Source organism: Megascapheus bottae, chromosome 22, assembly GCF_031878675.1.
Source record: "Megascapheus bottae isolate mThoBot1 chromosome 22, mThoBot2.hap1, whole genome shotgun sequence".
Taxonomy (NCBI): Eukaryota; Metazoa; Chordata; class Mammalia; order Rodentia; family Geomyidae; genus Megascapheus; species Megascapheus bottae.
This window is the reverse complement of record NC_143530.1, coordinates 20,980,620-21,001,811: the sequence shown is the minus strand read 5'-3', so window position 1 is coordinate 21,001,811 and position 21,192 is coordinate 20,980,620. Positions and strand designations below refer to the sequence as shown.

Genomic DNA, 21,192 nt, shown 5'->3' with positions numbered 1-21,192 from the left:
CTCCACCAAAAGTGCTGGCCCACCACCTACCTAGTTTTCAATAGTGTTGGTGTCTATCTCATTTAAATCTAATAATAGCTCAAGATTCCACTGCACTTGTAGCCAATAACCTCCCAGCAAGATGAACAGGAAGGAGCATCAGGCCTGCCCATGATGGAGACCTGCCTAGAAGAAAACTATCCAGGTGCTGGTGCTAATGTAGGAGTGTAGCCTTGTATCACAGCCCCCTTAGGTCCCTGTGAAGATGGGTGGGGTTGGCAGGGACAAGGGGAGGATATGCCATGGTTATATCACAATTAGTGTAAAAAGAACTTCTGGAAATCAAAGCATAGAACATACCAGACAGCCAGTAGTTCTTACAAAGGCACGATGGCGATGTAAGAACTTTCACCTGAGCTGAAGAAAGTTCATTAAAAATTAACAAACCAGGTGGGGGCGGGGGAGGGGGCAAATTCAGCGCCCTCTAGAGGAAATGAGATGAATCACAACCCTACTGCACTAAAGGCTGCTTAATGGCCTCTGAGGTCTTCCAAGATCCTGTGGTTTTGCTATTCTTAGTTGATACACTTTTCTCCTTTAAGACTATTTCCTTTGGTATAGTCAACTTCAGCCTACTTGTTTTCCTTACGCCTATTTTTTTTCTTGCTCTTTTCTTTCATCTCCAATTTGTGTAGAAATTGCCAAATAGTGAGCCAACCCTAGACACTACTTTAATAAATGTTTGGCGCTTACCAAGTACCAAAATGGAGGTGGAGGAGGGCTTTTTCATTCCCGTAAAAAGTCAAAAGCACTCTGTTTCTATATCAATTTATAGTGCTGTACCTCCCTTCATGTTTCCTCTGCCCCTTCCACTAGCTACAACACCAAACCATTTATTGCTCATTATGATGAAACAACAGCCCAGTCCCTTATCTTGATCCAATGGTTGTTTTTAGTTTACAGCCTCAGTATCTTTGAAAGGAAGATAAGGAAACTGGCAATCAGATAAAGATGTGACTAATGACACTTCAAACACATCAGTAGGTTAAGACTTGAGGGATTGAGACAGAGGGGTGGGAGGAGAACGGTAAAAGGGGTGACACTGATAAAATGCATTGTACTTGTACATGAGCATATTGGATAGAAACCCCTTGTGCAATTTCTTAACGATAATTTTAAAGAGAAAGATTATTTTTTAAACACCTTGTTACATTTTGAAATATGGTAGCCCAACTAGAAATCTATAAAACTAGGGGAATGTTAAACTCCTCAAGGTGAAAAGCTACATACATAAAATCACAGAGCCAGGAGTTTGGCCTAGTGGTAGAGTGCTTGTTTAGCATGCACGAAGACCTAGGTTTGATTCCTTTGTACCACATACACAGAAAAAGTCAGAAGTGGCTCTGTGGCCAAAGTGGTACAGCACTAGTCTTGTGGAAAGCCCAACAACAGTGCTCTGGCCTGAGTTCATGCCCTAGGACTGGCAAAAAAAAAAAAAGGAAGGAAGGAAGGAAGGGAGAAAAACTTTGACTATCCTTACACAATTTATGTAAAATGGCTCTCAAGTCTGCACCTATGCTCATTTGCTTTCTTTCTGTTAAATAACTGATGGGTAACTTGGCATTTATTGTTTAGAGATAAGTGTCTTTTAGGAACAAGACTTTTTAAGACAAGTTTCTTTTAGAATAGAGAAGGAGGGCTATATATCTCACCTCAATGTCCCTTTATTGGCTAGGACAGAGAAATCTTTCTCCCAGAGCAACACTGACCACTTCCTACGGATTCTTAGCTTTAAATAAGGAAGTAAACGAAGAGACAGAAGATTCCAGAGCCATGGGTCAACTCACATCAGCCAATAGGCACTGCAATGCACACATTCCATTGGGGGGAGGGCAGGAAACAGTCAAATATATAGGTACAACTCTATTAACCAAGGCCACTAAAAAGTGAAAAGAAAAATAAAGCCCTGGTTTATGATCTTTCCACTCAAAAGCTGTTTCTTTGCCATCTAAAACCAACTCTTCCTTGCTACCATTAAAAACATTAAAAACGCAGAGCTGAATGGTATCAAGAGCATCATGTTCGCAGCTTCTGGACCTTTTGGCTAAGACCAAGTGTTCTCTGTTCTTATCAGTTTAATAACTGAGGCATCTTCTACCTAAGGATGACACATTAAACTCCATCCATCAACTTGGTACAGCAGATCCTCCTGGAATGGGGACCCAGTCAATGACAAGACTCTAAAGCATTGCTTCCAGCAGAGCAGATGAGGAACCAAAGGTGCCAGAGAAGTGACACAGTACCAGACTAGTTAGGAGCAGTGCCATTTTGTACCCCAGATGCATGGGAGTACAGTCATCATCCATGACTTCCCCCCATACCCCCCTAGTCACTTCTCTCCATCCAAGGGGAAAATGGAGAGAACAGCCGAATTTTCAACCTCTCCTGCACCCACTGCTCTTTCTGGCAGGTCTTGTTGGAGGTAGTTTTCAAAGCTCATCAAAATTCACATCCCAATCCTCTCATAAACAAACACACTTGACATGAAAGGACACCGCTGTTAATGGCAGAGCAGAAATGGAGCTTTCAGCTGAAGCAGAAAGGACATCAGATATTTCTAGAGCTATGGATGCAGATAAGAATGAATCTAAGAGATAAGTTGAGAAAGGTGGGGGGGAATCATGATCAGATGTGGTGGTACATATCTGTAACCCCAGCTACTTGGGAAGTAGAAATGTGGAGTATCTCCTAATCAGAAAGGCCAGCCTGAACAAAAGTTAGTAAAACAACCCATCTCAAGCCAGTCAGTGTCCACAATCCCAGTTGCTCAGAAGGCATGAATTTCTGTTGTTTGTTGTTGTTGCTGTTTTAGCCAGTCCTGGACCTTGAACTCAGAGACTGAGCACTGTCCTTGGGCATTCCTCAAGACTAGAGCTCTACCACGTGAGCCACAACACCACTTCTGGCTTTTTCTATTTATATGGTACTGAGGAATCAAACCCAGGTCTCCGTGCCTACTAGGCAAGAATTCTACTACTAGCCCCGAGGCATGGATTTTAGGAGGACACACTCTGAAGCCAACCTGGGTAAAAAGAAGAGACAAGTAAATAGTGAAAGACCCCATCTGAACAAAAGCTAAAGCCAAACAGAAGGTCTGAACATGTGCCTCAAGTAAGAACAAAGACCTAAATTTGATCTCAGTGCTACCAAAATAAAGAATAAGGAGAAAACTGTGAATTGTCACTTGTACAAAAACAAAGAGATTCTTGGTGCATACAGGTGTAAACTACCTGCAAAAGGATATAAATAGACTTAAATGAGTGGCAACCGAATAGCCAGGAAGCCAGAACAATGCATTTTACTTTTTTTGTAGTATTGGTGCTTTGAACTCAGAGCTTGACCTTGCTAGACAGGAACTCTGTAACTTTAGCCTCACTTCCAACCCTATTTTTGTGCAGGTTTATTTTTGAGATGAGGAGTCTTGCTTCCTCTCTAAGTTTGCACATGGACCACAGTCCTCCTATTTGTTTTATTTTTCACTGTAATTGGAAATATAAGTGTGTGCCACCACACCCAGCTTCCACTGAGATGGAGTCTCAGATTTTCCTGGGCTGTCCTGGAATCTGGATTCTCTCACAGCCTCCCACATAGTCCTTGTATCCAACTATGTGTTGAGGAGTCTTATGAACATTTTTGCCCAGGGTGGCCTTGAACCACAAGCCTCACCCAGCAGAAAATTAAGGGTTATTTTTTTGTGGGGGGGGGGGGGTAGGGGCGACAAAAGTTTATTTTAAAGAAACAAAAGAAACATGGCGGGTAGCTAAGTAAAAGAGCCTGCTATAGCTGTTGCTGCTACTGCCAGAAAATTAACTTCTGAAACTGAACCTAAATGAAACAGAACCCCAAAACAACAAAACACCTTAATGCACTAAATAAAAGTAAAGACAGCGTAATAAATAATACCAGGAAAAACAAAGTCATAGGAACTTAAATATCACAATCTGGTGACATGGTTAAACCACTAGATGAAATTTTGGAAAATGACTTTTGATTATAGCAACTTTAGCTAAAAATGTTGCTAGTTCATCTGCTTTTATGAGTTACAGGATGATGAGACAAAATTGAAAAGGGGTGGGAGGAACCCACAGTATTTTTTTAAACGGGAGCTATTATTTCACTTTAAAAATGTTTTTGCCAGTCCTGGGGCTTGAACTCAGGGCCTGAGCACTATCTCTGACTTTCCTTTTGCTCAAGGCTAGCACTCTACCACTTAAGCCACAACACCACTTCTGACCTTTACTGTGTATGTGGTACTGAGGGATCGAACCCAGGGTTTCATGCATGCTAGGCAAATACTCTACCACTAAACCGCATACCCAGCCCCTTGAATATTTTTTTAATTAGCATCAATTAACTCTCTGTTTGGGAGAGGAATCTGAAACACCTGAAGATAAACTTTTCCAGTGTCTCCTGGTTTTTTCCACATTAGTCTAGAACCTGGGCTGTCATGTATCCTTGTTTCGGTAACTAAAACCTGAGAGTAGAATATTTCTGGTAATGTGATGGTTCATTCAGCTTCGTAAATACTTTAAAGGCCACTGTGAATGCTCAAAGCCATACCTGAATCAAATCAGTATCATTAATGCATAAAACAAGATTAAGTGTGACTAGCTTTTAAACAGTACCTTCACTATGACATAAAGTTGGTAAAAGGTTTACTTAGGTGTACGTTTATGAGATAACTCAGAAACCCATAGGAAATGAGTTCATGAGTCCAGCTCCCTGCCCATTTTTAGGGCCAAAAGGTTAGCAATCTTTTAATAAAGCCCATTTATAACCAGTACAAACATTCAGCGTACTTGTCCTACTGATTACACTCCATCCTTGTGCTACTGGCAAAATGTCTAGAAAGTGCCATTAGTAAAGGTCCCAGCAATTCTTCATTTTATCTTATTTACTGGAAGGTCTAACTTACTTAAACTGCAAGCTCTCCCAGAATTGGACAACAGCGTTCCTGAATTCTTCTTACAAGTGTCTGCCACAAATGTATTTAAAGATTGGACTGTCTCTCTTCAGATATAATCTTATGCTAACTTTTTAATTATTTTTAAATAGCTGTACAAATGCACTAGCTGTTCCCATTGAACATATCAGTTTATGTGTACAATGTACCTTGCCCAATGTCACCTCTTCCAGCATTCTCCTACCTACCCTCCCGGAAATATGTTTTTAATAAATAACTCAGGGAACATAATATACAATAAATAAGAACATTTGACATGTGTGACCCCACTTTGGACAACTCTCAGCATTGGAGCCAAATTAACTTCCTTTTACTTTTTTCTTCTTTTGATACTGACATCGAACCCAAGGCCTCAGCCATAGTAAATTAGTGCTCTAGCATTGAGTTGTATCCCCATCCATAAGAATTTTAATTGATTCAATCTGAAGCTTGAGTTCTAAATAATAATGAGACCTAAGTCAAATGGGAAAATAGAAACTGCCTCTGGGCTTACTATTTCCTTTCAAACCAAGAATGTAAATAAAATTCCATTTCAACTCAACAAGCATGTATGTAGTCCCTACTTTAACAGAAAAGGAGAAACTAGGGAAGATGGGAAAGAGGAGGGAAGGGTAGAATACTTATACTCTTGTCCTTTGATGAAGGAGAAAAAAAAGAGAGGAAGAATAGAGAAAGGAGAAGAAGGGAAGGAGGAGAGGGGAGAAGAGGGGAAGGGAAAAGAACAGAGGGGAGGGGTGGGGAAGGGCAAAGGTAACTTACTTTCATTCTCACTGGCTTTGATAACAACATTTATCAAAGATAATCTTTCGAACAGAGCTCCTGCACAATGCCCTAATAGATCAGACCCAACAGATAGGCTCACCTGAATGCTAGAAGCCTTATAAACTAAATATACTTCCCAACTATGCAAAGAAGAGAAGAAGAAGAAGGAGAAGAAGATGAAGAGGAAGAAGAGGAGGAGGAGGAGGAGGAGGAGGAAGAGGAGGAGGAGGAGGAGGAGGAGGAGGAGGAGGAGGAGGAGGAGGAGGAGGAAGAAGAAGAAGAAGAAGAAGAAGAAGAAGAAGAAGAAGAAGAAGAAGAAGAAGAAGAAGATTTACAAATAGCCTAAAGGGCCCTGGGAAACCTGAACCTCCAGAGGAGGAAGTCCTACTTTCTCAACCCTATGAAGAAAGTAACTCAGAAGTGAGCAGTGTGGTTTTGTGTCTTGTTTCAGCTTTTCTCAGCCCTTCTGCCTTGCAAAGCTCACCACCTCCCTGGGCTCTGCACAGATCCACCCAGCATGTTGTGTTTTGCAGGCAGGATGTGGCCTGACACCTGAAACAAGAATCAAGGATCATTTGGTCTTTGAACTTGCTTTGCTGACATTTTCTTCGTTGTGATCACTGCCTACAATGCTACTCTTTTTTCTGGAGTCTCAGTGCCACTGCTCCAAATTCCTTCCTGGAATATTCTAGTTGTACCAGCCCACAGAAGTTTGCCTCCTCTCCCTGCCACCAGCTGACGACCCTTTCCAGCAGCCAGAGAGGTTCAAAGGCACTGAGACCATGTCCTTCACAACAATACTCATACATGTCCTATATAATGGCTTCCACTGAGCTCATTGGATAGCTTTCCCAGGAGACAGCCATGGAACCAGGGCTTAGGGATTTGTCTCCTGGGAGGCCCTCATGAATCTTCAATCCTCATTCCAGGTGAATGCTTCACTTACAGTGTTCAATAAGTCTTTCAGAGTCAGGGCCAGGCAGAAAGACAAATTGACAAATATCTAAGACATAAGGTAAGAGGCCTACCAATAAAGTCAAGAGATGCAACGAAGGATCAGAAGACAAGACTTCATGAGTTAAAACTTCCAAGGGCAAATGATCACCATTTGTGATCACGCTGTGTAACTATAAGAGATGAGAGTCAGCGATACAGGCCATCATTTGTGATGAAGGCTAAAACAAAATGGCCAGTAGAAACAAAAATATACATTTTCATCGGAGAAAAGTAAATGTAAAGCCAGGTGCCACAGAGCTCTCAGGAGTGGAGAGGAAAGATACGAAGTTCAAGAACAACCCAAAAACTAGTTTGGAACAGTCTACCTAAACAAAAAACAAGCTTCATGTGGTGGTACATGCCCCTAATCCCAGCAAAGAGAAGCAGAGGGAGGAGGATCATAGAGGGCCCCAGGCTTTTAAAAGTGAGAGACCTGTCTAAAAGACTAATTAATAATAATAATAATAATAACAGTAACTAAAGCAAAATGATACTAAAATTTTTTGACACCTCTATCAGATCCTTTTTCTCTGTAGTCTTGAAGAATAAGCCCCTAGACACAGAAGAGAAACAAAATGGCAGATTTACTGAAGAAAAGGTAAGCAAAGATTCTGCTCAATGGGGGAGTGGGAGATGGAGTCCTTAAGCTAGGCTGGTAAACTGAGGCCAAGATGTAGAGACCTCTTGTTCCCAGCAGGAAAGATACAGCTCCAGGTAAACAAGATCTTTGCTTTAGGCTAGGCATCGTGGCTCACTCTTGTACTGCTCAGGAGGCTGAGATCTGAGGATCACCATTTAAAGACAGATCAGGCAGAAATGTCCCCAGAAGACCCCATGAGTAACTGTCAGGTCAAGTCACTGAATGGGGGCAGTGCACAGTACTTTGCAGGAAGGCCATCCCATCTCCTGGTATTGCCCTAGTATGCAGGCAGTTTATGCTTTTACTCTATGTGTATGGACTCCTCATCTGCAAAGTAGAGGAGAGAGACTGAGGTGCCCCCCGCCACTGTCCTCACCCCACTCTCCCAGCCTTGCCCTCTCCAGGTTGGAATGTGAGACTGATGAATCCTTCCTCTTGCTCTTGGGCTCCTTCCAATTGTCACCATCTATCTACCTCCTGATGCCAATCCCTTCAGAAATCTCCCCCACAATAATATGCAGCCCCAGGAAGGAGCACAAATTCAGAGGCCAGCTACTGGACACCACCTACATTCTCCACTTGCAGCCACGCTGCTGCTCCAGACTTCCTCCTGGGTGACTCATCCTCCCACTACTGACCTACCACTGACCACTGGGACAGTGAAGTCAAAATCAAGAGGAAAGGGTCAGTGCTATCCGCATACTCCACCACTGCCTTCAAGCAACCTTCCCCCCCCCCTTTTTTTTTGCCAGTCCTGGGCTTGAGCTCAGGGCCTGAGCACTGTCCTTGGACTTTCTCAAGGCTAGAGCTCTACCACTTGAGCCTCAGCACCACTTCCAGCTTTTTTCTATGTATTTTTCACTCCTCCAGATTCCCAGCATTACAAGATACAGGAGAGGCACAGAGTCCGGGTGAGCATTAGCCCCTCTTTTGGTCCATTTTTTCCTGTTGCACAGAAACCCACATACCTGGAGATGTGAGAGACCTGTCTTCTCCCTCCCAAACTCCCAGATGCAGGTAAAACTCCATCAGATACCAAAACACCAGTGTGGTGAACCGAACAGAATCTCACCTGATCTTCATGTCCATACCCTTGACTTTCATCAAAGTCCAGAAAATCATCACTAGAAATCTCACACTGAGGGGAAAAACCCCACTCCCAGCCCTCCCACTTCCCATGCACCTTTCCTTCCAAGTCCTGCATTGCTAGAAGTTTCTCTTCTCCCTTTATGCCTTCCAAGTACTTGTCAACATCTTTCAACACTCATGCTTTAACTTGTTCAGCAGCCTTCTCTGAAAACATCCAACTGTCTGTTTTACTTTTGCTCCCGAAAGGAGCTGCTGAAAGAGAAAAGGCACATATGGGAACACCTACTAGATGTGTGCCTGTGGAGCACTCTCTTCCGTGAGCTGCTTCAACTTAGCAACCCATTACACTGGCCCTGGTCAGTTTTTTTTTCCCCACTCCTCTTTATAGACAGTCTAAACTTTAGTCCTCCAAGCCCCTGCCTCCTCTACATCTTCAGTGAGGACATCCCAAACTACTGCACAAAAGCAAAGTCTTCCACCACTTCTAACATCCAATGCCTTCCCTTGACTTGCATCAGTGGCTGTCAAACTTTTGTTGGCATTACAATCACCCAAGAAGCCTCCGGACCTGATACCCCCAGATGCAATAGATCTTCACAAATTCCAGAAGGATTCCTAATTGTAGATTCTGATCATACCCATGCTCTGGGTCTTGAGAAATAAAACAGATCCGAAACAGAGGTCTGAACATCCCAACCTTCAGACTCAATCCAGCCCACTACCTGTTTTTGAGTGGGCTGCTTGCATGTTCCCTTTGCTTTTACTTTCTTCAAAGGTTAGAAAGAAAAGAGGAAAATGTGGTGACACATGCAAATTCCATGAGATTCAAATTCCAGTGCCCCTAATTAAAGTTCTCTGGGGACACAGCCAACCCCAGCTGTGTCTGCATCATCCTCAGCTGCTCTCTTGCCACCCAGGGCAGATTTTGAGTAGAACAACTTTACCAGAGCCCTGCTGCCCTCTCCAACCTAAAGACCAGCAGGCCACACAATCATACCAGCCACCTGGGCTGGCTGAAAGTCACACTTCCATGTTCCACTGCGTGTGCTGCTTGGCATGATCTCACTCACCTGGATGTGAGAAATACTCAACATCCTTCAAGATCCATCTCATGGTCCACATCGGGCAAACACACCTGATCCCCCTGCTCAGAGTGGACCCTCACTGGTCGGTGCCTCAAACAAGGCGATGCATTTGTGTCCTAACCACTTGGAACAGCAGTGGTCTTTTACAGTGCCTCAGAGGCACCCACAGGGCTCATGCAACCACCACCCATGCTAGGTCTCACTCCAGAGCACAGCTCACAGTGTCTGCAGACAAAGTGCATTCGCGGATGATGCAGATGGTGCAGGAAATACATGAACAAGCATCACTGGCCAGCGTACATACCCCTGCCTTAACACAGCCATGAGCTTTATAGAACTTGGCACTTGTTTCTTCATGTGTATTATTACCATCCAGCCCAGGTCCAGACACCCCACCCCCTGCCACCCAGAATAGAGTAGAAACTCAATTCTTGTAGTCTGTGTTCTAGATGAATTAATTTCCTCCAATATGCCAGCTTTTTTATTATAGACAATAATGGGGATATCCCATGGGAAGAGGAGATCTAACTTGGCAGAAAGTAGTCAAGCCCATGTCCGTGGCCTACTGTGTGCATACAGCCATGTGCAGATGTGGTGAACAGAATGTTATCCCCAATAATAAAGATTACATGGCTTCCATAAGAAATCCAAGCAAGGTGTGGTGGCTCATGCCTGAAATCCCAGCTACTTGGGGAGCAAATAAGAAGGATCAAGGTTCAAGGAAATCCACAGTCCCAGTTTTGAGAGAGAAGTGGGTAAGAAAGTAGATAAAGAAAAGGATTATAATTGAAAGCCATGCAAACTGCCAGAAGTGAAGGAGGTGTGGCTCAAGTGGTAGACTGCTAGCCTTGAATATGAAACAGCTAAGCAAGAATTAAACAAGAGGGGCCGGGAGTTTGGCCTAGTGGTTAAAGTGCTTGCCTAGCATGCACGAAGACCTGGGTTCGATTCCTTGGTACCACATACATAGACAAAAGCCGGAAATGGTGCTGAGGTTCAAGTGGTAGAGTGCTAGCCTTGAGAAAGTCCAAGGACAGGGCTCAGGCCCTGAGCTCAAGCCCAGGACTGGCAAAAAAAAAAAAAAAGAATTAAACAAGAGGTCCTGATTTCAAGCTCCAGTACTGAGTCCCAAGACTCATTAGTTTGAAGTTAGCATATGAAACCATATGCATATACATAGACATGTATATATATACATATATACATACATATACATATATACATATACATACATATATGTATATATGTGTATATGTATATTATGTATATATAATAGAAAACATCTACAAAACATTTACCAAGTGCTGTAGGTCATTGTGTCCAGTGTAGACACTGAATTCCACAGGAGACTTGTGTGTCCTATGGGTTTACCTTCTCTCTTCCCCTGTGTCATACTTACACAGGTCAGCAAGTACACACCTGTATGCTCACATGGACCTCTTGTCTCCCTATCAGTATGCATGTTCTTCTAAGGTGGGAAGCTTGGGCTTTTCAAGCCTTCTAGTTCTATGACAAGGTCAGGTACCTGGTACTAATAGGACTAAATAAATATTTACCTGGTCCCATAATGCCTATGGAATGTGAGCTGAGCTTTTAAGGAAGGGCAAGATTTAGATAAGCAAAGAATTGGAGACTGAGATTTCCAAACAAGGGCAAGGGCATAACCAGACAACCTGAGTCATCAACCCCAACGGAAACACCAAAACTCCATGTCTGATATCATCCTCATCAGTTCAGGGTCTCAGTCCAGCCAGGTCTTCAAAACTGATCTTCATTCATCTAGAATGTGTACAAAGTGCAACCCAACTATACACTAATATTCCTGAAGCTTTTCTATTTCTATTGTTTTCTAGATGTTTATTTCCTTTCTCTCCAATTAAATTAATTCTATTGTCCCTGTCTTCTGCAGATGCTAAACTGAGGTGAGGGAGAATAAATTCCAAGAATCATTGTGTCAAGATTGAAAACTGAGAGTGAGGCACAGTAATTTATGTCTATAATTTCCACTATGAAGGAGGCAGAGATGGGAGAATCATGTTTCCAGGTCAGCCTGGGTTGAAAAAAAAAGTTATCTAGACCCACCCTTCCCCCCCCATAAAAGCTAGGGACAGTAGAACATACTTCCTAAACACATGGGAGACACGAAGAGGTTCCAGGTCTCAAGTCAGCCCTAGACAGGAGACCAAGAACTTACCTGAAACGCAGACTAAGGCAAAAAGGGCTGGAGGTACGGCTCAAGTGGAAAAACACCTGCCAAGGCTTTGAGTTCAAACAAAAGTACACAGAGAGAGTGGGGAATAAAAATGATGCTTTTCATATATACACCATATTTGGGGCCATTTTTTGTAAAGAGATCCTTGACGCTAGAGCTTATCACCACAAAATTGGAAATTCCTTGTAGCCTGGAAAGTTTCTTTTTCAGCTTTCCTAGTTTCCAATACCCAATCAGGAGCCACATAAATTAGTAACATTACAGTATCCATTCTGGCAACTATCTTGGTGAGTTTAAGGACAGATCATTCTCCACAATCAAACAAATGGCAGGGCCTTAGCAAAGGAGCTAAAATAAAAGGCGGGGGGAGCTGGAAGTATGGTTCAAGTGGGAGGGAGTCTGACTAACAACATGAGTCCCTAAATTCAAATCCCACTACAGACAAAGGAGAGGGAGGACAGAAAGACAGACAGACAGACAGACAGACAGAGAGAATTGATCCATTCATCTACCGCTCCTTAATTCCTCATAAATAGGACACAATTATCTTGGAGGTTGTTGTTGTTGATTGATTGCTTCATTTATCCTGAGTAAGTGAAGCTTTGCTCTACATCCTCCTACCAACTACTGGAGTTCCATCTGTTCTGAGAACAGGAATTCTCTCCAAGCACTTATCAACAAACTTCTTTCACCTAGAGAAGTCCCATTTGCCCTACTCTGTATCAGACTCTCCATGCTCTATGTATACGAAATTAAATAAGATGCTTTTACAAATAACAGCATTATGAACATGTCATTCTCTGCAAGCTGAAATTATACACGCTTCCTCCCTCCTTTAGAATTATCTGCACACTGTCTTTCCTAAGTAAAGATGCTCAGAAGTCAACAGATCAGATACATAACTATGTCTCTGACACAGAAAGATTAGAGGCTAAGAACCTGATATGATGAACAGAAGAGAGATGTGAAGACAGTACAAAAATGATTCAGTCTCTAAGTGGATATCTGAATAACCTAGCATGTGTTTTGTCATTTGTAGCACATTGCAGGCCAATAAAAAACACAATTTATTCTGAACTGTGCTCTTATTTTCAGGGTACCCTGCCAGCTCTGGCTTCACCTTTACCCTCTCGTCTCCATCAGAAGCTGTGGAAGACAAATCACCCAAAGGCCTAAGATTAGCCCATCTTGGATGGGTCAGACAACCACAAGATCCTGTTAAGAGCTTACAGGGCTGTGGGGTGCAAAGGCTGGAATTCTCTCTGCCTCCCCACCACATTGGGGAGAAGGAAATGGGTCAGTTCTCTGCCTGGGTGTTGTTCCTACCCCTGTCCCAGCCTTCAAGAATGGGCCACTTAATATCCTTCTATGGTTCCTTTAACCCTACCCACATCCTCTAGTAGTTAGTTCCTTATTCATCTCAATTTTGTTCTTTATCAACACCATAGAATACATGGACCTTCCTGATGTGGGCCATTATATATATAATTCCCGTACTCACCCCATGAGATCTTATGTCATACATGAGGACACAAAGGCTCCCACACCAGCCAGAGGCTACAGAGGACACAGACTAGCAAGACAGAAATGTGTCCCGTTTAGACTAACACCTAAGTACTTAGAAAGCCATGCAAGTTACGAGACAACCCACCCAAGCTTCCAGTCTCTTCACCCACCATGGTGTGTATCTTATTTGCAATGTGGGATTCTCTCTCCATAAAATAAGCCACCCAGGGGGCTGGGAGTTTGGCCTAGTGGTAGAGTGCCTGCCTAGCATGCACAAAGACCCGGGTTCGATTCCTCAGTACCACATACATAGAAAAAGTCAGAAATGGTGCGGTGGCTCAGGGTAGAACACTAGCCTTGAGAAAAGCCCAAGGACAGTGCTCAGGCCCTGAGCTCAAGCCCAGGACTGGCAAAAAAAAAAAAAAAAAAAAAAAAAGCCACCCAGGGCATTGTTCCTCTGAGTCGTTCTTCCACTTAGTCATTCTGACTTGACCCTGCAGAAGGATGGCCAGGCTAATCTAAGTCTTTCTTCCAAACACCAACATTTTTTCCTTAAGTTCATCCCAGAAATCAACTGAAATCATTAACATTTTCAAGGCCTTTTGTCAGTCCTTGGGCCTAGGCACTGTCCTTGAGCTTTCTCAAAGCTAGCACTCTACCACTTAAGCCACAGCACACCACTTCTGGTTTTTTCTGTGTAAGTGGTACCAAGGAATCGAACCCAGGACTTCATGCATGCTAGGCAACCACTCAACCATTAGGCCACATTTCGGGCCCTGGAAGGCTTCTTTACTCCAATTTATAAATTTAAAAAGCCATTACTTTTACAAAAATCCAGGAGATTGGGCATGGAGGGCAAGGAGATCCTGTTTCCAAAACAAGCCAAGCCTGGTGTTTGGCATATAACCAAAACATGAAATTCTAATGGGAGATGGGCAGTTAGTACAGAAATATACACCTGTCAAGGAATTCAGCCATGAGTTTAAAGTATTTCATTTCCAAGCTAAAGAACTTGCTGGGGTGTCTTTCTGCCTGGGTCTTTGTGTCCCTGGGTCCCTTCTATCTTCACTATAAACTGAAGAGTAACAGGCACCAGCAGAAGTGGCCTCACACCAGACACTGTCCCCAGTTCCTAATTTTCTTGGATTTTGCAACCCAGGAGAAGGCAGCAGTAAGATCCTCAGTGAGCAGGAGGCATGGGTGGATCAGTAAACAATAGTGAACAAGGCAATCAGCCAGGTACCACTTCCTCATTGCAGGAGAAATGGAAGTGGAAAGGGCAGCAGGTAAGCTCTGGTTTGAAGACAAGAAAACTGAGCTGTGGTGACAGGACAGAAACTAAGCCGGAATTAAAAAAAAAAAAAAAGTCAGGAGAACCTTAGGCCCTTCACCAGCCAAGCCCTGCCCAATTCCACTTACCTCCACTCCTAGGGAGTCACTATTAAAAACACAGCTTGAGCTGGCCTGAGGCACCAAAAGAAACAAAATATGTAAGACAGCCTCCACCACCAGGAAACTTTCTTGCTAGACTGCAGTTGCCACTTTTAGTTTTAATTGTAGCGGATAATTGTCAGACATTCCAATTTTACCGGGGGGGGGGGGAGGCTTTCTTCCCTCCCTCCCCCGGCCTGCCCCTACTCCCAAGCCTGCAAAGCAAACATGAACCCCGAATGGATAAATTCTCCTCCCTCTTCCCAAGGACGACCACAAAGGATCAAAAACGTCGGGATAAGACTCACAGCTGAAGTTTAAAACTCGGGCCATTTGAAAAAAAAGAAAGGAAAAAAAAAAAGCCACAGCCGACCTGGGAATCTGACTACAAACCCACAACTTCAAAAGTGTTCCGTCGAGTACAGGCAACCACATTTGGAGGCTTTCTTTTTTTTTTTAAAGGAAAACACTAAAACATTTCAAAAGAAAAAAAAAAGAGTGCAAACTGCCCAGTTCGTGGAGGAAAATCAGGTTGCCATTGGACATGGGACCGAGACGTCGAGTACATATAACCCTCCCTCGTCCCCACCACACCCCCCTCCCCCGCCACCCCGCGATCGCTGGCGGAGTTCGGGGTCCCAGCACTGGAAAGGAGCTGGGGGCAGACTGTGGGGTCCCACCCCCCGCCCGCAGTTACCTGGTCCAGGGGGATGGCCAGGAGCTCGCTGAGCGGGTGCAGACAGGTGGAGCCCGTGGTGCGGAAGGAGAGGCTGGACGGCGGCGGCTCTGCTGCCATCCTGCATCCCTGCTTGGCGACCTCTCGCCCAGGCTCTGGAGAGGGGAGGCACCGCTGGGCGCGCGCTCGCCGGGCTGTCCGGGAACGAACCGGACTCCCCGGGCGCCAACCTCGACGGTGGCGCGCAAACCGAGGGGGGCGCAAACTCGGCGTTGGCGCCGCGGCCACGGGGGGCGCGGGAGGGCCGGGCCCCGCGCGCTCCGCTTCCCGCTCCACTCCTCTCGCCGCCCATTGGCCCTAGAAGGCCCCGGGAGGAGGGAAAGTGGGGAGCCCGGCCCCCATCCCGAGGGCCCCGCCTTAACCGGGGCTGGCAGACGGAAAGCGCCTCCTGCAGGCGCCCAACCTCTGGTGGCGCGGGGTCAGGACGCTGGGCACGGCCCTCCCTCCTTCCTCCTTTTTCCCCTCCCACTCCTCCCCCCCACGTTCCCTGAGCCACTTCCCACTGGAAGGAAGGGACCCCCTGCCGCGGCCACCCACGCGCTTTCCTGGACAGAGCGACACCCGCGGGGTTCACCGCAGTGCCACCCCCTCTCACCCCCACACACACCAGTGTGTGCCCCCCAAAGTTCCTGGGGCACTCCTTCAAGCAAAGGGGGTGCAGTGGCATGGTGCTGACTAGTAAGTTGCGTGGGTATGGGGGTTTGGGGGCATCCCTCTCTGGCCCTGTCTTTACTCCCTGTGGTCTAGCCACAGTTTGCATTACCACTGTCAGTCACGCCCTGTGTCACACAAGCTGGGGAACTGCTATTTTCTCAGGGACCTCCTTCTCTTCGGATCAAGAACTATTGGTCTTGATATTGCCTTTTGTGCAGAGTGATCGCTGGTTATTTGCATGTCACCACTTGACGTAAACAAAGTGCCTTTGTTTCCTTTATATTTCGGCCCTCAGACATCCAGGAGTCACTCAATGTTGCTCGGAAAACATTTTCAATTTCCTATTGGATTTTGAGAAACACACACACGCACACACATTTAAATGAAATCTTCACCTAGGCGTGGTAAGGCATCCTGCAGTTCCAGCTGACAATGAGGCTGAGACCAGATGATCACCTGAGTTCTGAAGCTGAACATCTGCCCAGGACAACATAGAGAGATAGTGTCTCCAGAAAACGGAGGGGAAGGACAGGAGAGGAGGAAAGAGAGAGAAAGGGAAAGGAGGTACAGGGGGGAAGGAAAGGAAACAGAAATGAGAATCTTGGAAATCTTTTGAAATGCTGGATATTAGCTGAGAGGAATGCAGGCCCCTGGGCTGGTGGGTAGAAAGACAAAGAAAAATGTGCTTCTGTGGCCTGAGCTCCACAGGAAACATCTGGAAGCTGTCACTTCTTCCAGGATTTGCTAGTAGGGCATCCAACCACACATGCAGAGAGTGACTTTGGACAGATTTTGTGAATGAGGCCACTGGCAAAGGCTTCCTGCCCAAGCAAGCGAAGCCTCACTGTTGCCTCCTCCTGGCCTTGCTTCACAAGCAAGCTGCCCTGAACAGTACAGTGCCAGGGCATGGTTTCCAGACCAAGTCTCCTGACAAGAAGCAAGAAAATTAGTCTTTGCTTTTGCTACTTACAAGCAAACACATCACATACAGACACAAGCCTCACACACAAGCCTCTTGCATAATTCAGGGTAGCTTAACAAACACAGGAAAAGTCCTGGAAAGACAAGCACTGGAGAAATGTCCTTACTTGGACAGGATGACAGCTTAAGTGAGGAATCTGAGACCAGAAGGGGCTTTGAAAGCATTGTTTCAAGAAGAATAAAAATAAATAAAACAAAAAGAAGACTAGGTACAGAACCGCACACCTGTAGTCCTAGCTACTGGGAAAACCAAGACAGGGAGAGCTTTGAGCCCATCCCAGGTAACATAATGAGACTTGATGATGATGATGATAATAATAATAATGATGATGATGATGATGATGATGATAATGAAGGATTTAGATGTGAAATGCCTAAAGACAAACCTGAGCAATCCTTCTTTCTTTCTTTCTCTTTCTTTCTTCCTTCCTTCCTTTCTTTCTTTTTGCTAGTCCTGGGCCTTGAACTCACAGCCTGAGCACTATCCTTGGGCTTTCTCAAGGCTAGATAGCTCTATCACTTGAGCCATAGCACCACTTCCAGCTTTTCTGTGTATGTGGTACTGAGGAATTGAACCCGGATCTTTGTGCATACTAGGCAAGTATTCTACCACTAGGCCAAACTCCTGGCCCAATTTGAGCAGTATTTCTGAAGCAAATAAATATTGTCCACAAATGAGCCTCCACTCTTCAGACATTAATCATCTCCATAGGGGCAGAGATTTAAAGGAAAATAAAAATATTCTTCTTATTCGGGGGGTTTTCCCCTCAAAAAACACTATATTGTAGTCTAAAAATATAGTAATTATGTTTAGTTCTTAGATCACATAAGTCAACCCTTAGTAATTCTACTGATAACACTAGCACAGTTAATGTCATATGAACAATTAGATGGCACAGAATTATGATGGGTAGTAAGTACAACCAAGTGAGTGGGCAGTGTTATAGATGCTGGGCTTCTGAGGCCTGCATAGGATTCTTGGGCATAAGGGAGCCTCCTTCACCTGGGCTCTTGTTTGGATCTTGTCACCCATGGATTCCAAATAATAATTCTAACATGTTAGATGGAATGTGGCAAAAGTTATTTCATGTACCAGGGGTGTTCATCCATATGGTAATTATAATAAATCTCTCTTTGCAGATGAGAAAATCAGTTTGGAGACTTTAAAGAATTTGCTTGACTTAGGGAGCTAGGTGAAGCACCTCTGTCCAGTTCCAGAGCTTGGGATCAAGAAGGGAGAACGGAAAGGAAAGGAGAAGGAAGGTGAGGGTGAAGAGAGAGGGAGGGAAGGGGAGAGAGGAATGAAGGGAAGGGGAGAGAGGAATGAAGGGAAGGGGAGAGGAAGGGTAAAGACGAGAGGAAGGATAAAGAAAAGATGAGGCAGAAGAAGGCAAGGGAAGGGAGAGGAAAGAAGAGAAGAGGGGAGAGGCCAGGACAGAAGAGGAAGTGAGGGGAGGGGAGTGGGAAGGGGAGAGGAGAGGAAAGGTGAGTAGAGGAGAGGAGAGGAGGGGAGGGGAGGGAAGGGGAAGGAAGGGAGAGGAGTAGGGAAGAGGAGAGGAGAGGTAGAAGGAAAAAGGAAAACCAGTCACATGCCAGTCCATTTTATCCTAAGATAAACAAGTGAATTAAGACCACCCTGAAAGTTATAAGCTTTCAAGAAAGGAAAATTCTAAATGTTCATTCTGTTGAAATTCAACCAAAGATAATTAACAACAAAACCAAAATAACCCAACTTGGTAGCCATGTAAAATTTTCCTTCAGTAACATATTCCTGTAATGACAATATATATTCTCAGAGAATATTCATTGTATCATTTTCTTTGATCTTCCCAACAGAATTGAAAGGGCAGATGCTGTTACATTTATTGTTATGTCATTATTATATCATCAGCCCCATTGTTAGTTATAAGAATACTAGGTTCCTAGTCCCTTCATGATTCAGTATCAAAAATTGTTCCATAATAACAGGTATCATTAAGCTGGGTATGGTGGTAGATGACTGTAACCCCACCACTCAGAAGGCAAAAGCAGGAGGCTTAAGGCCAGCTCTGGCTACACAGTGAGACCCTATCCCAAACACAACATCAACAACAAAAGGAACTGTGTCTATCCTTTATCCATTTAAGATAATCTGTGTTGACAACTCATCGCAGTCAGCTAGCCTATCATGTTCAGGACAAAAGAATCCAGAATAATACACAAACCTCAAGGAAACCAATCATGAGAAACACAAAGCAGAAATTAATTACTGAAGATTTTATTCATTTCAAACATTCAGAACGATAAGGTGAAATTTCAAGGGACGGTGTTGATCAAGATTTGTTGCATTCATAAACTGACACGTGGACTTGAAGCTCCTTTGTCCAACTACTTAAATATAATAGAAAATATAATTTAAAATATAAAGTGTTATTATGTGCAGTGTCTGAGTGGTTGGCACTTGAGCTTAAAAAGAAGAGAGTTAGGTTATGAGATTTCCCAAACAAACCATTCTTAAGAGAACACAAAATTAATTGCAAGCCAACCAATTCTTTCTACTGATTTAATTGTTTTAAGCCAATTCATTAACTCCCCAAGTCTCGAACTCTTCCTCTATAAAGTAGAAATAAGAATAATGAACTCACTGGGCACTGCAAATCACACTTGTAATCCCAGCATTGCCAGAGATACTACAGGAGGATCATGAGTTCGAGATCAGACTGGGATAGTGGACCTCTATCTCCATCCAATAAATAAAAAAATAAATCACACACACACACACACACACACAGAGAGAGAGAGAGAGACAGAGAGAGAGAGAGAGAGAGAGAGAGAGAGAGAGAGAGAGAGAGAGAGAGAGAGAGAGAGAGAGAGAGAGAGGAAGAATTTCTAAAGCATTCATTAGCACTGTTTGGCTTAAGTTTACCCTTTGTGCTCTGAGTTTACATTGTACAGGATATTTCCTTGGAAAGGAACCTTAGCTGCTTCAGTCTTAGGCATGTAGGAAGATGGTGCTTCTCAAAGAAATGGAACATACCCTTGCACATTTGAGTAGGGAACAGAATTACTATTGGGGAGCTGGGCACTCTTAGGGGAAAGAATCCAGCAACAGGATCAACACTTGGTGTGTACAGATAAGAGTTCAACCTTACAATAAACTTGCCTGTAGGGATAAACATCACCATCATGGTGTATCCTCCCTCGTTTTTTTGTTTTGTTTTGTTTTCCCATCTCATTGGTTCTCCTGGGACCTGAGGAAGCAGTAAATTCCCTCAGCGTCATGGGACTTGGGCTTGGGGTTCATGAAGAAATGAAATATACTACTTCAATTTTAAGTATTTAAACAGCACCTCTTCTATTTTAGATACTCTGAAGAGTTCACCCCCTCCATCCTTATTTCCTGATTTCCTGGGCTGGATTCCAAGTAATTTGTCTTTCCAAGGAAATGTTCTATGAATAACAAAAATATGATTAAAGATGATGCTTTAGAATTTAGGTGGAAAAATAAATAATGCTACCAGAATTCCATGATCAGACAAAATTAAAACGAATATTAAGATCATGCATCAGTGGCTCATGCCTGTAATTCTAGCTACTCAAGAAGCTGAGATCTGAGGTCTGACACCAAAATGGGCATTCTTTTTTTTGGGTGGGGGGAGTCATAGGGCTTGAACTCTGGGCCTGAGTGTTGTCCCTGAGCTCTTCAGATTGAAGCTACCACCCTACCCTTGGGCCCCAGACCCATTTTCTATTTTCTAGAGATTAATTAGAGATAAGTGTCTCCTTGCTTCTTAGTGCCCAGGCTGGCTTTGAACTGCAATCCTCAGATCTCAGCCTCCTGAGTAGCTAGGATTACAGGTGTGAGCCACTCTGCCAGGCCCAAAATGGGCATTCTTATCTTCAATTAATTACCAAAACCAAGCTGGAAGTTGAGCTGTGGATTGATGGTAGGGTGCTAGTCTTGAGCAAAGAAATCAAAAACAATAACCAGACCCTAAGTTCAAGCTCCAGGTACTGGTGCACAACGAGAGTGGGGGGGGGCAGATTAAGGCCTGGAATTCTAGCTACTCAGAAGGCTGAGATCAGAGGATCACAGCTCGAAGCTGACCCAGGCAAGAA

At 44.2% G+C, this 21,192-nt stretch overlaps 1 protein-coding gene and 1 pseudogene across 1 annotated transcript in view; one reads left to right on the top strand and one right to left on the bottom strand.

Moving 5' to 3' along the window:
* The window catches only part of Mboat1 (membrane bound glycerophospholipid O-acyltransferase 1), a 78,849-nt gene extending 63,330 nt beyond the window's left edge, over positions 1-15,519 (bottom strand). The window contains exon 1 of the mRNA XM_090355411.1: positions 15,421-15,519. Within this exon, the coding sequence (XP_090211537.1) occupies positions 15,421-15,519 (99 nt within the window). The remainder of the gene's footprint in view (positions 1-15,420) is intronic.
* On the top strand, positions 2,064-2,206 carry LOC150048347 (U2 spliceosomal RNA; annotated as a pseudogene).
* Positions 15,520-21,192: the final 5,673 nt, after the last annotated feature.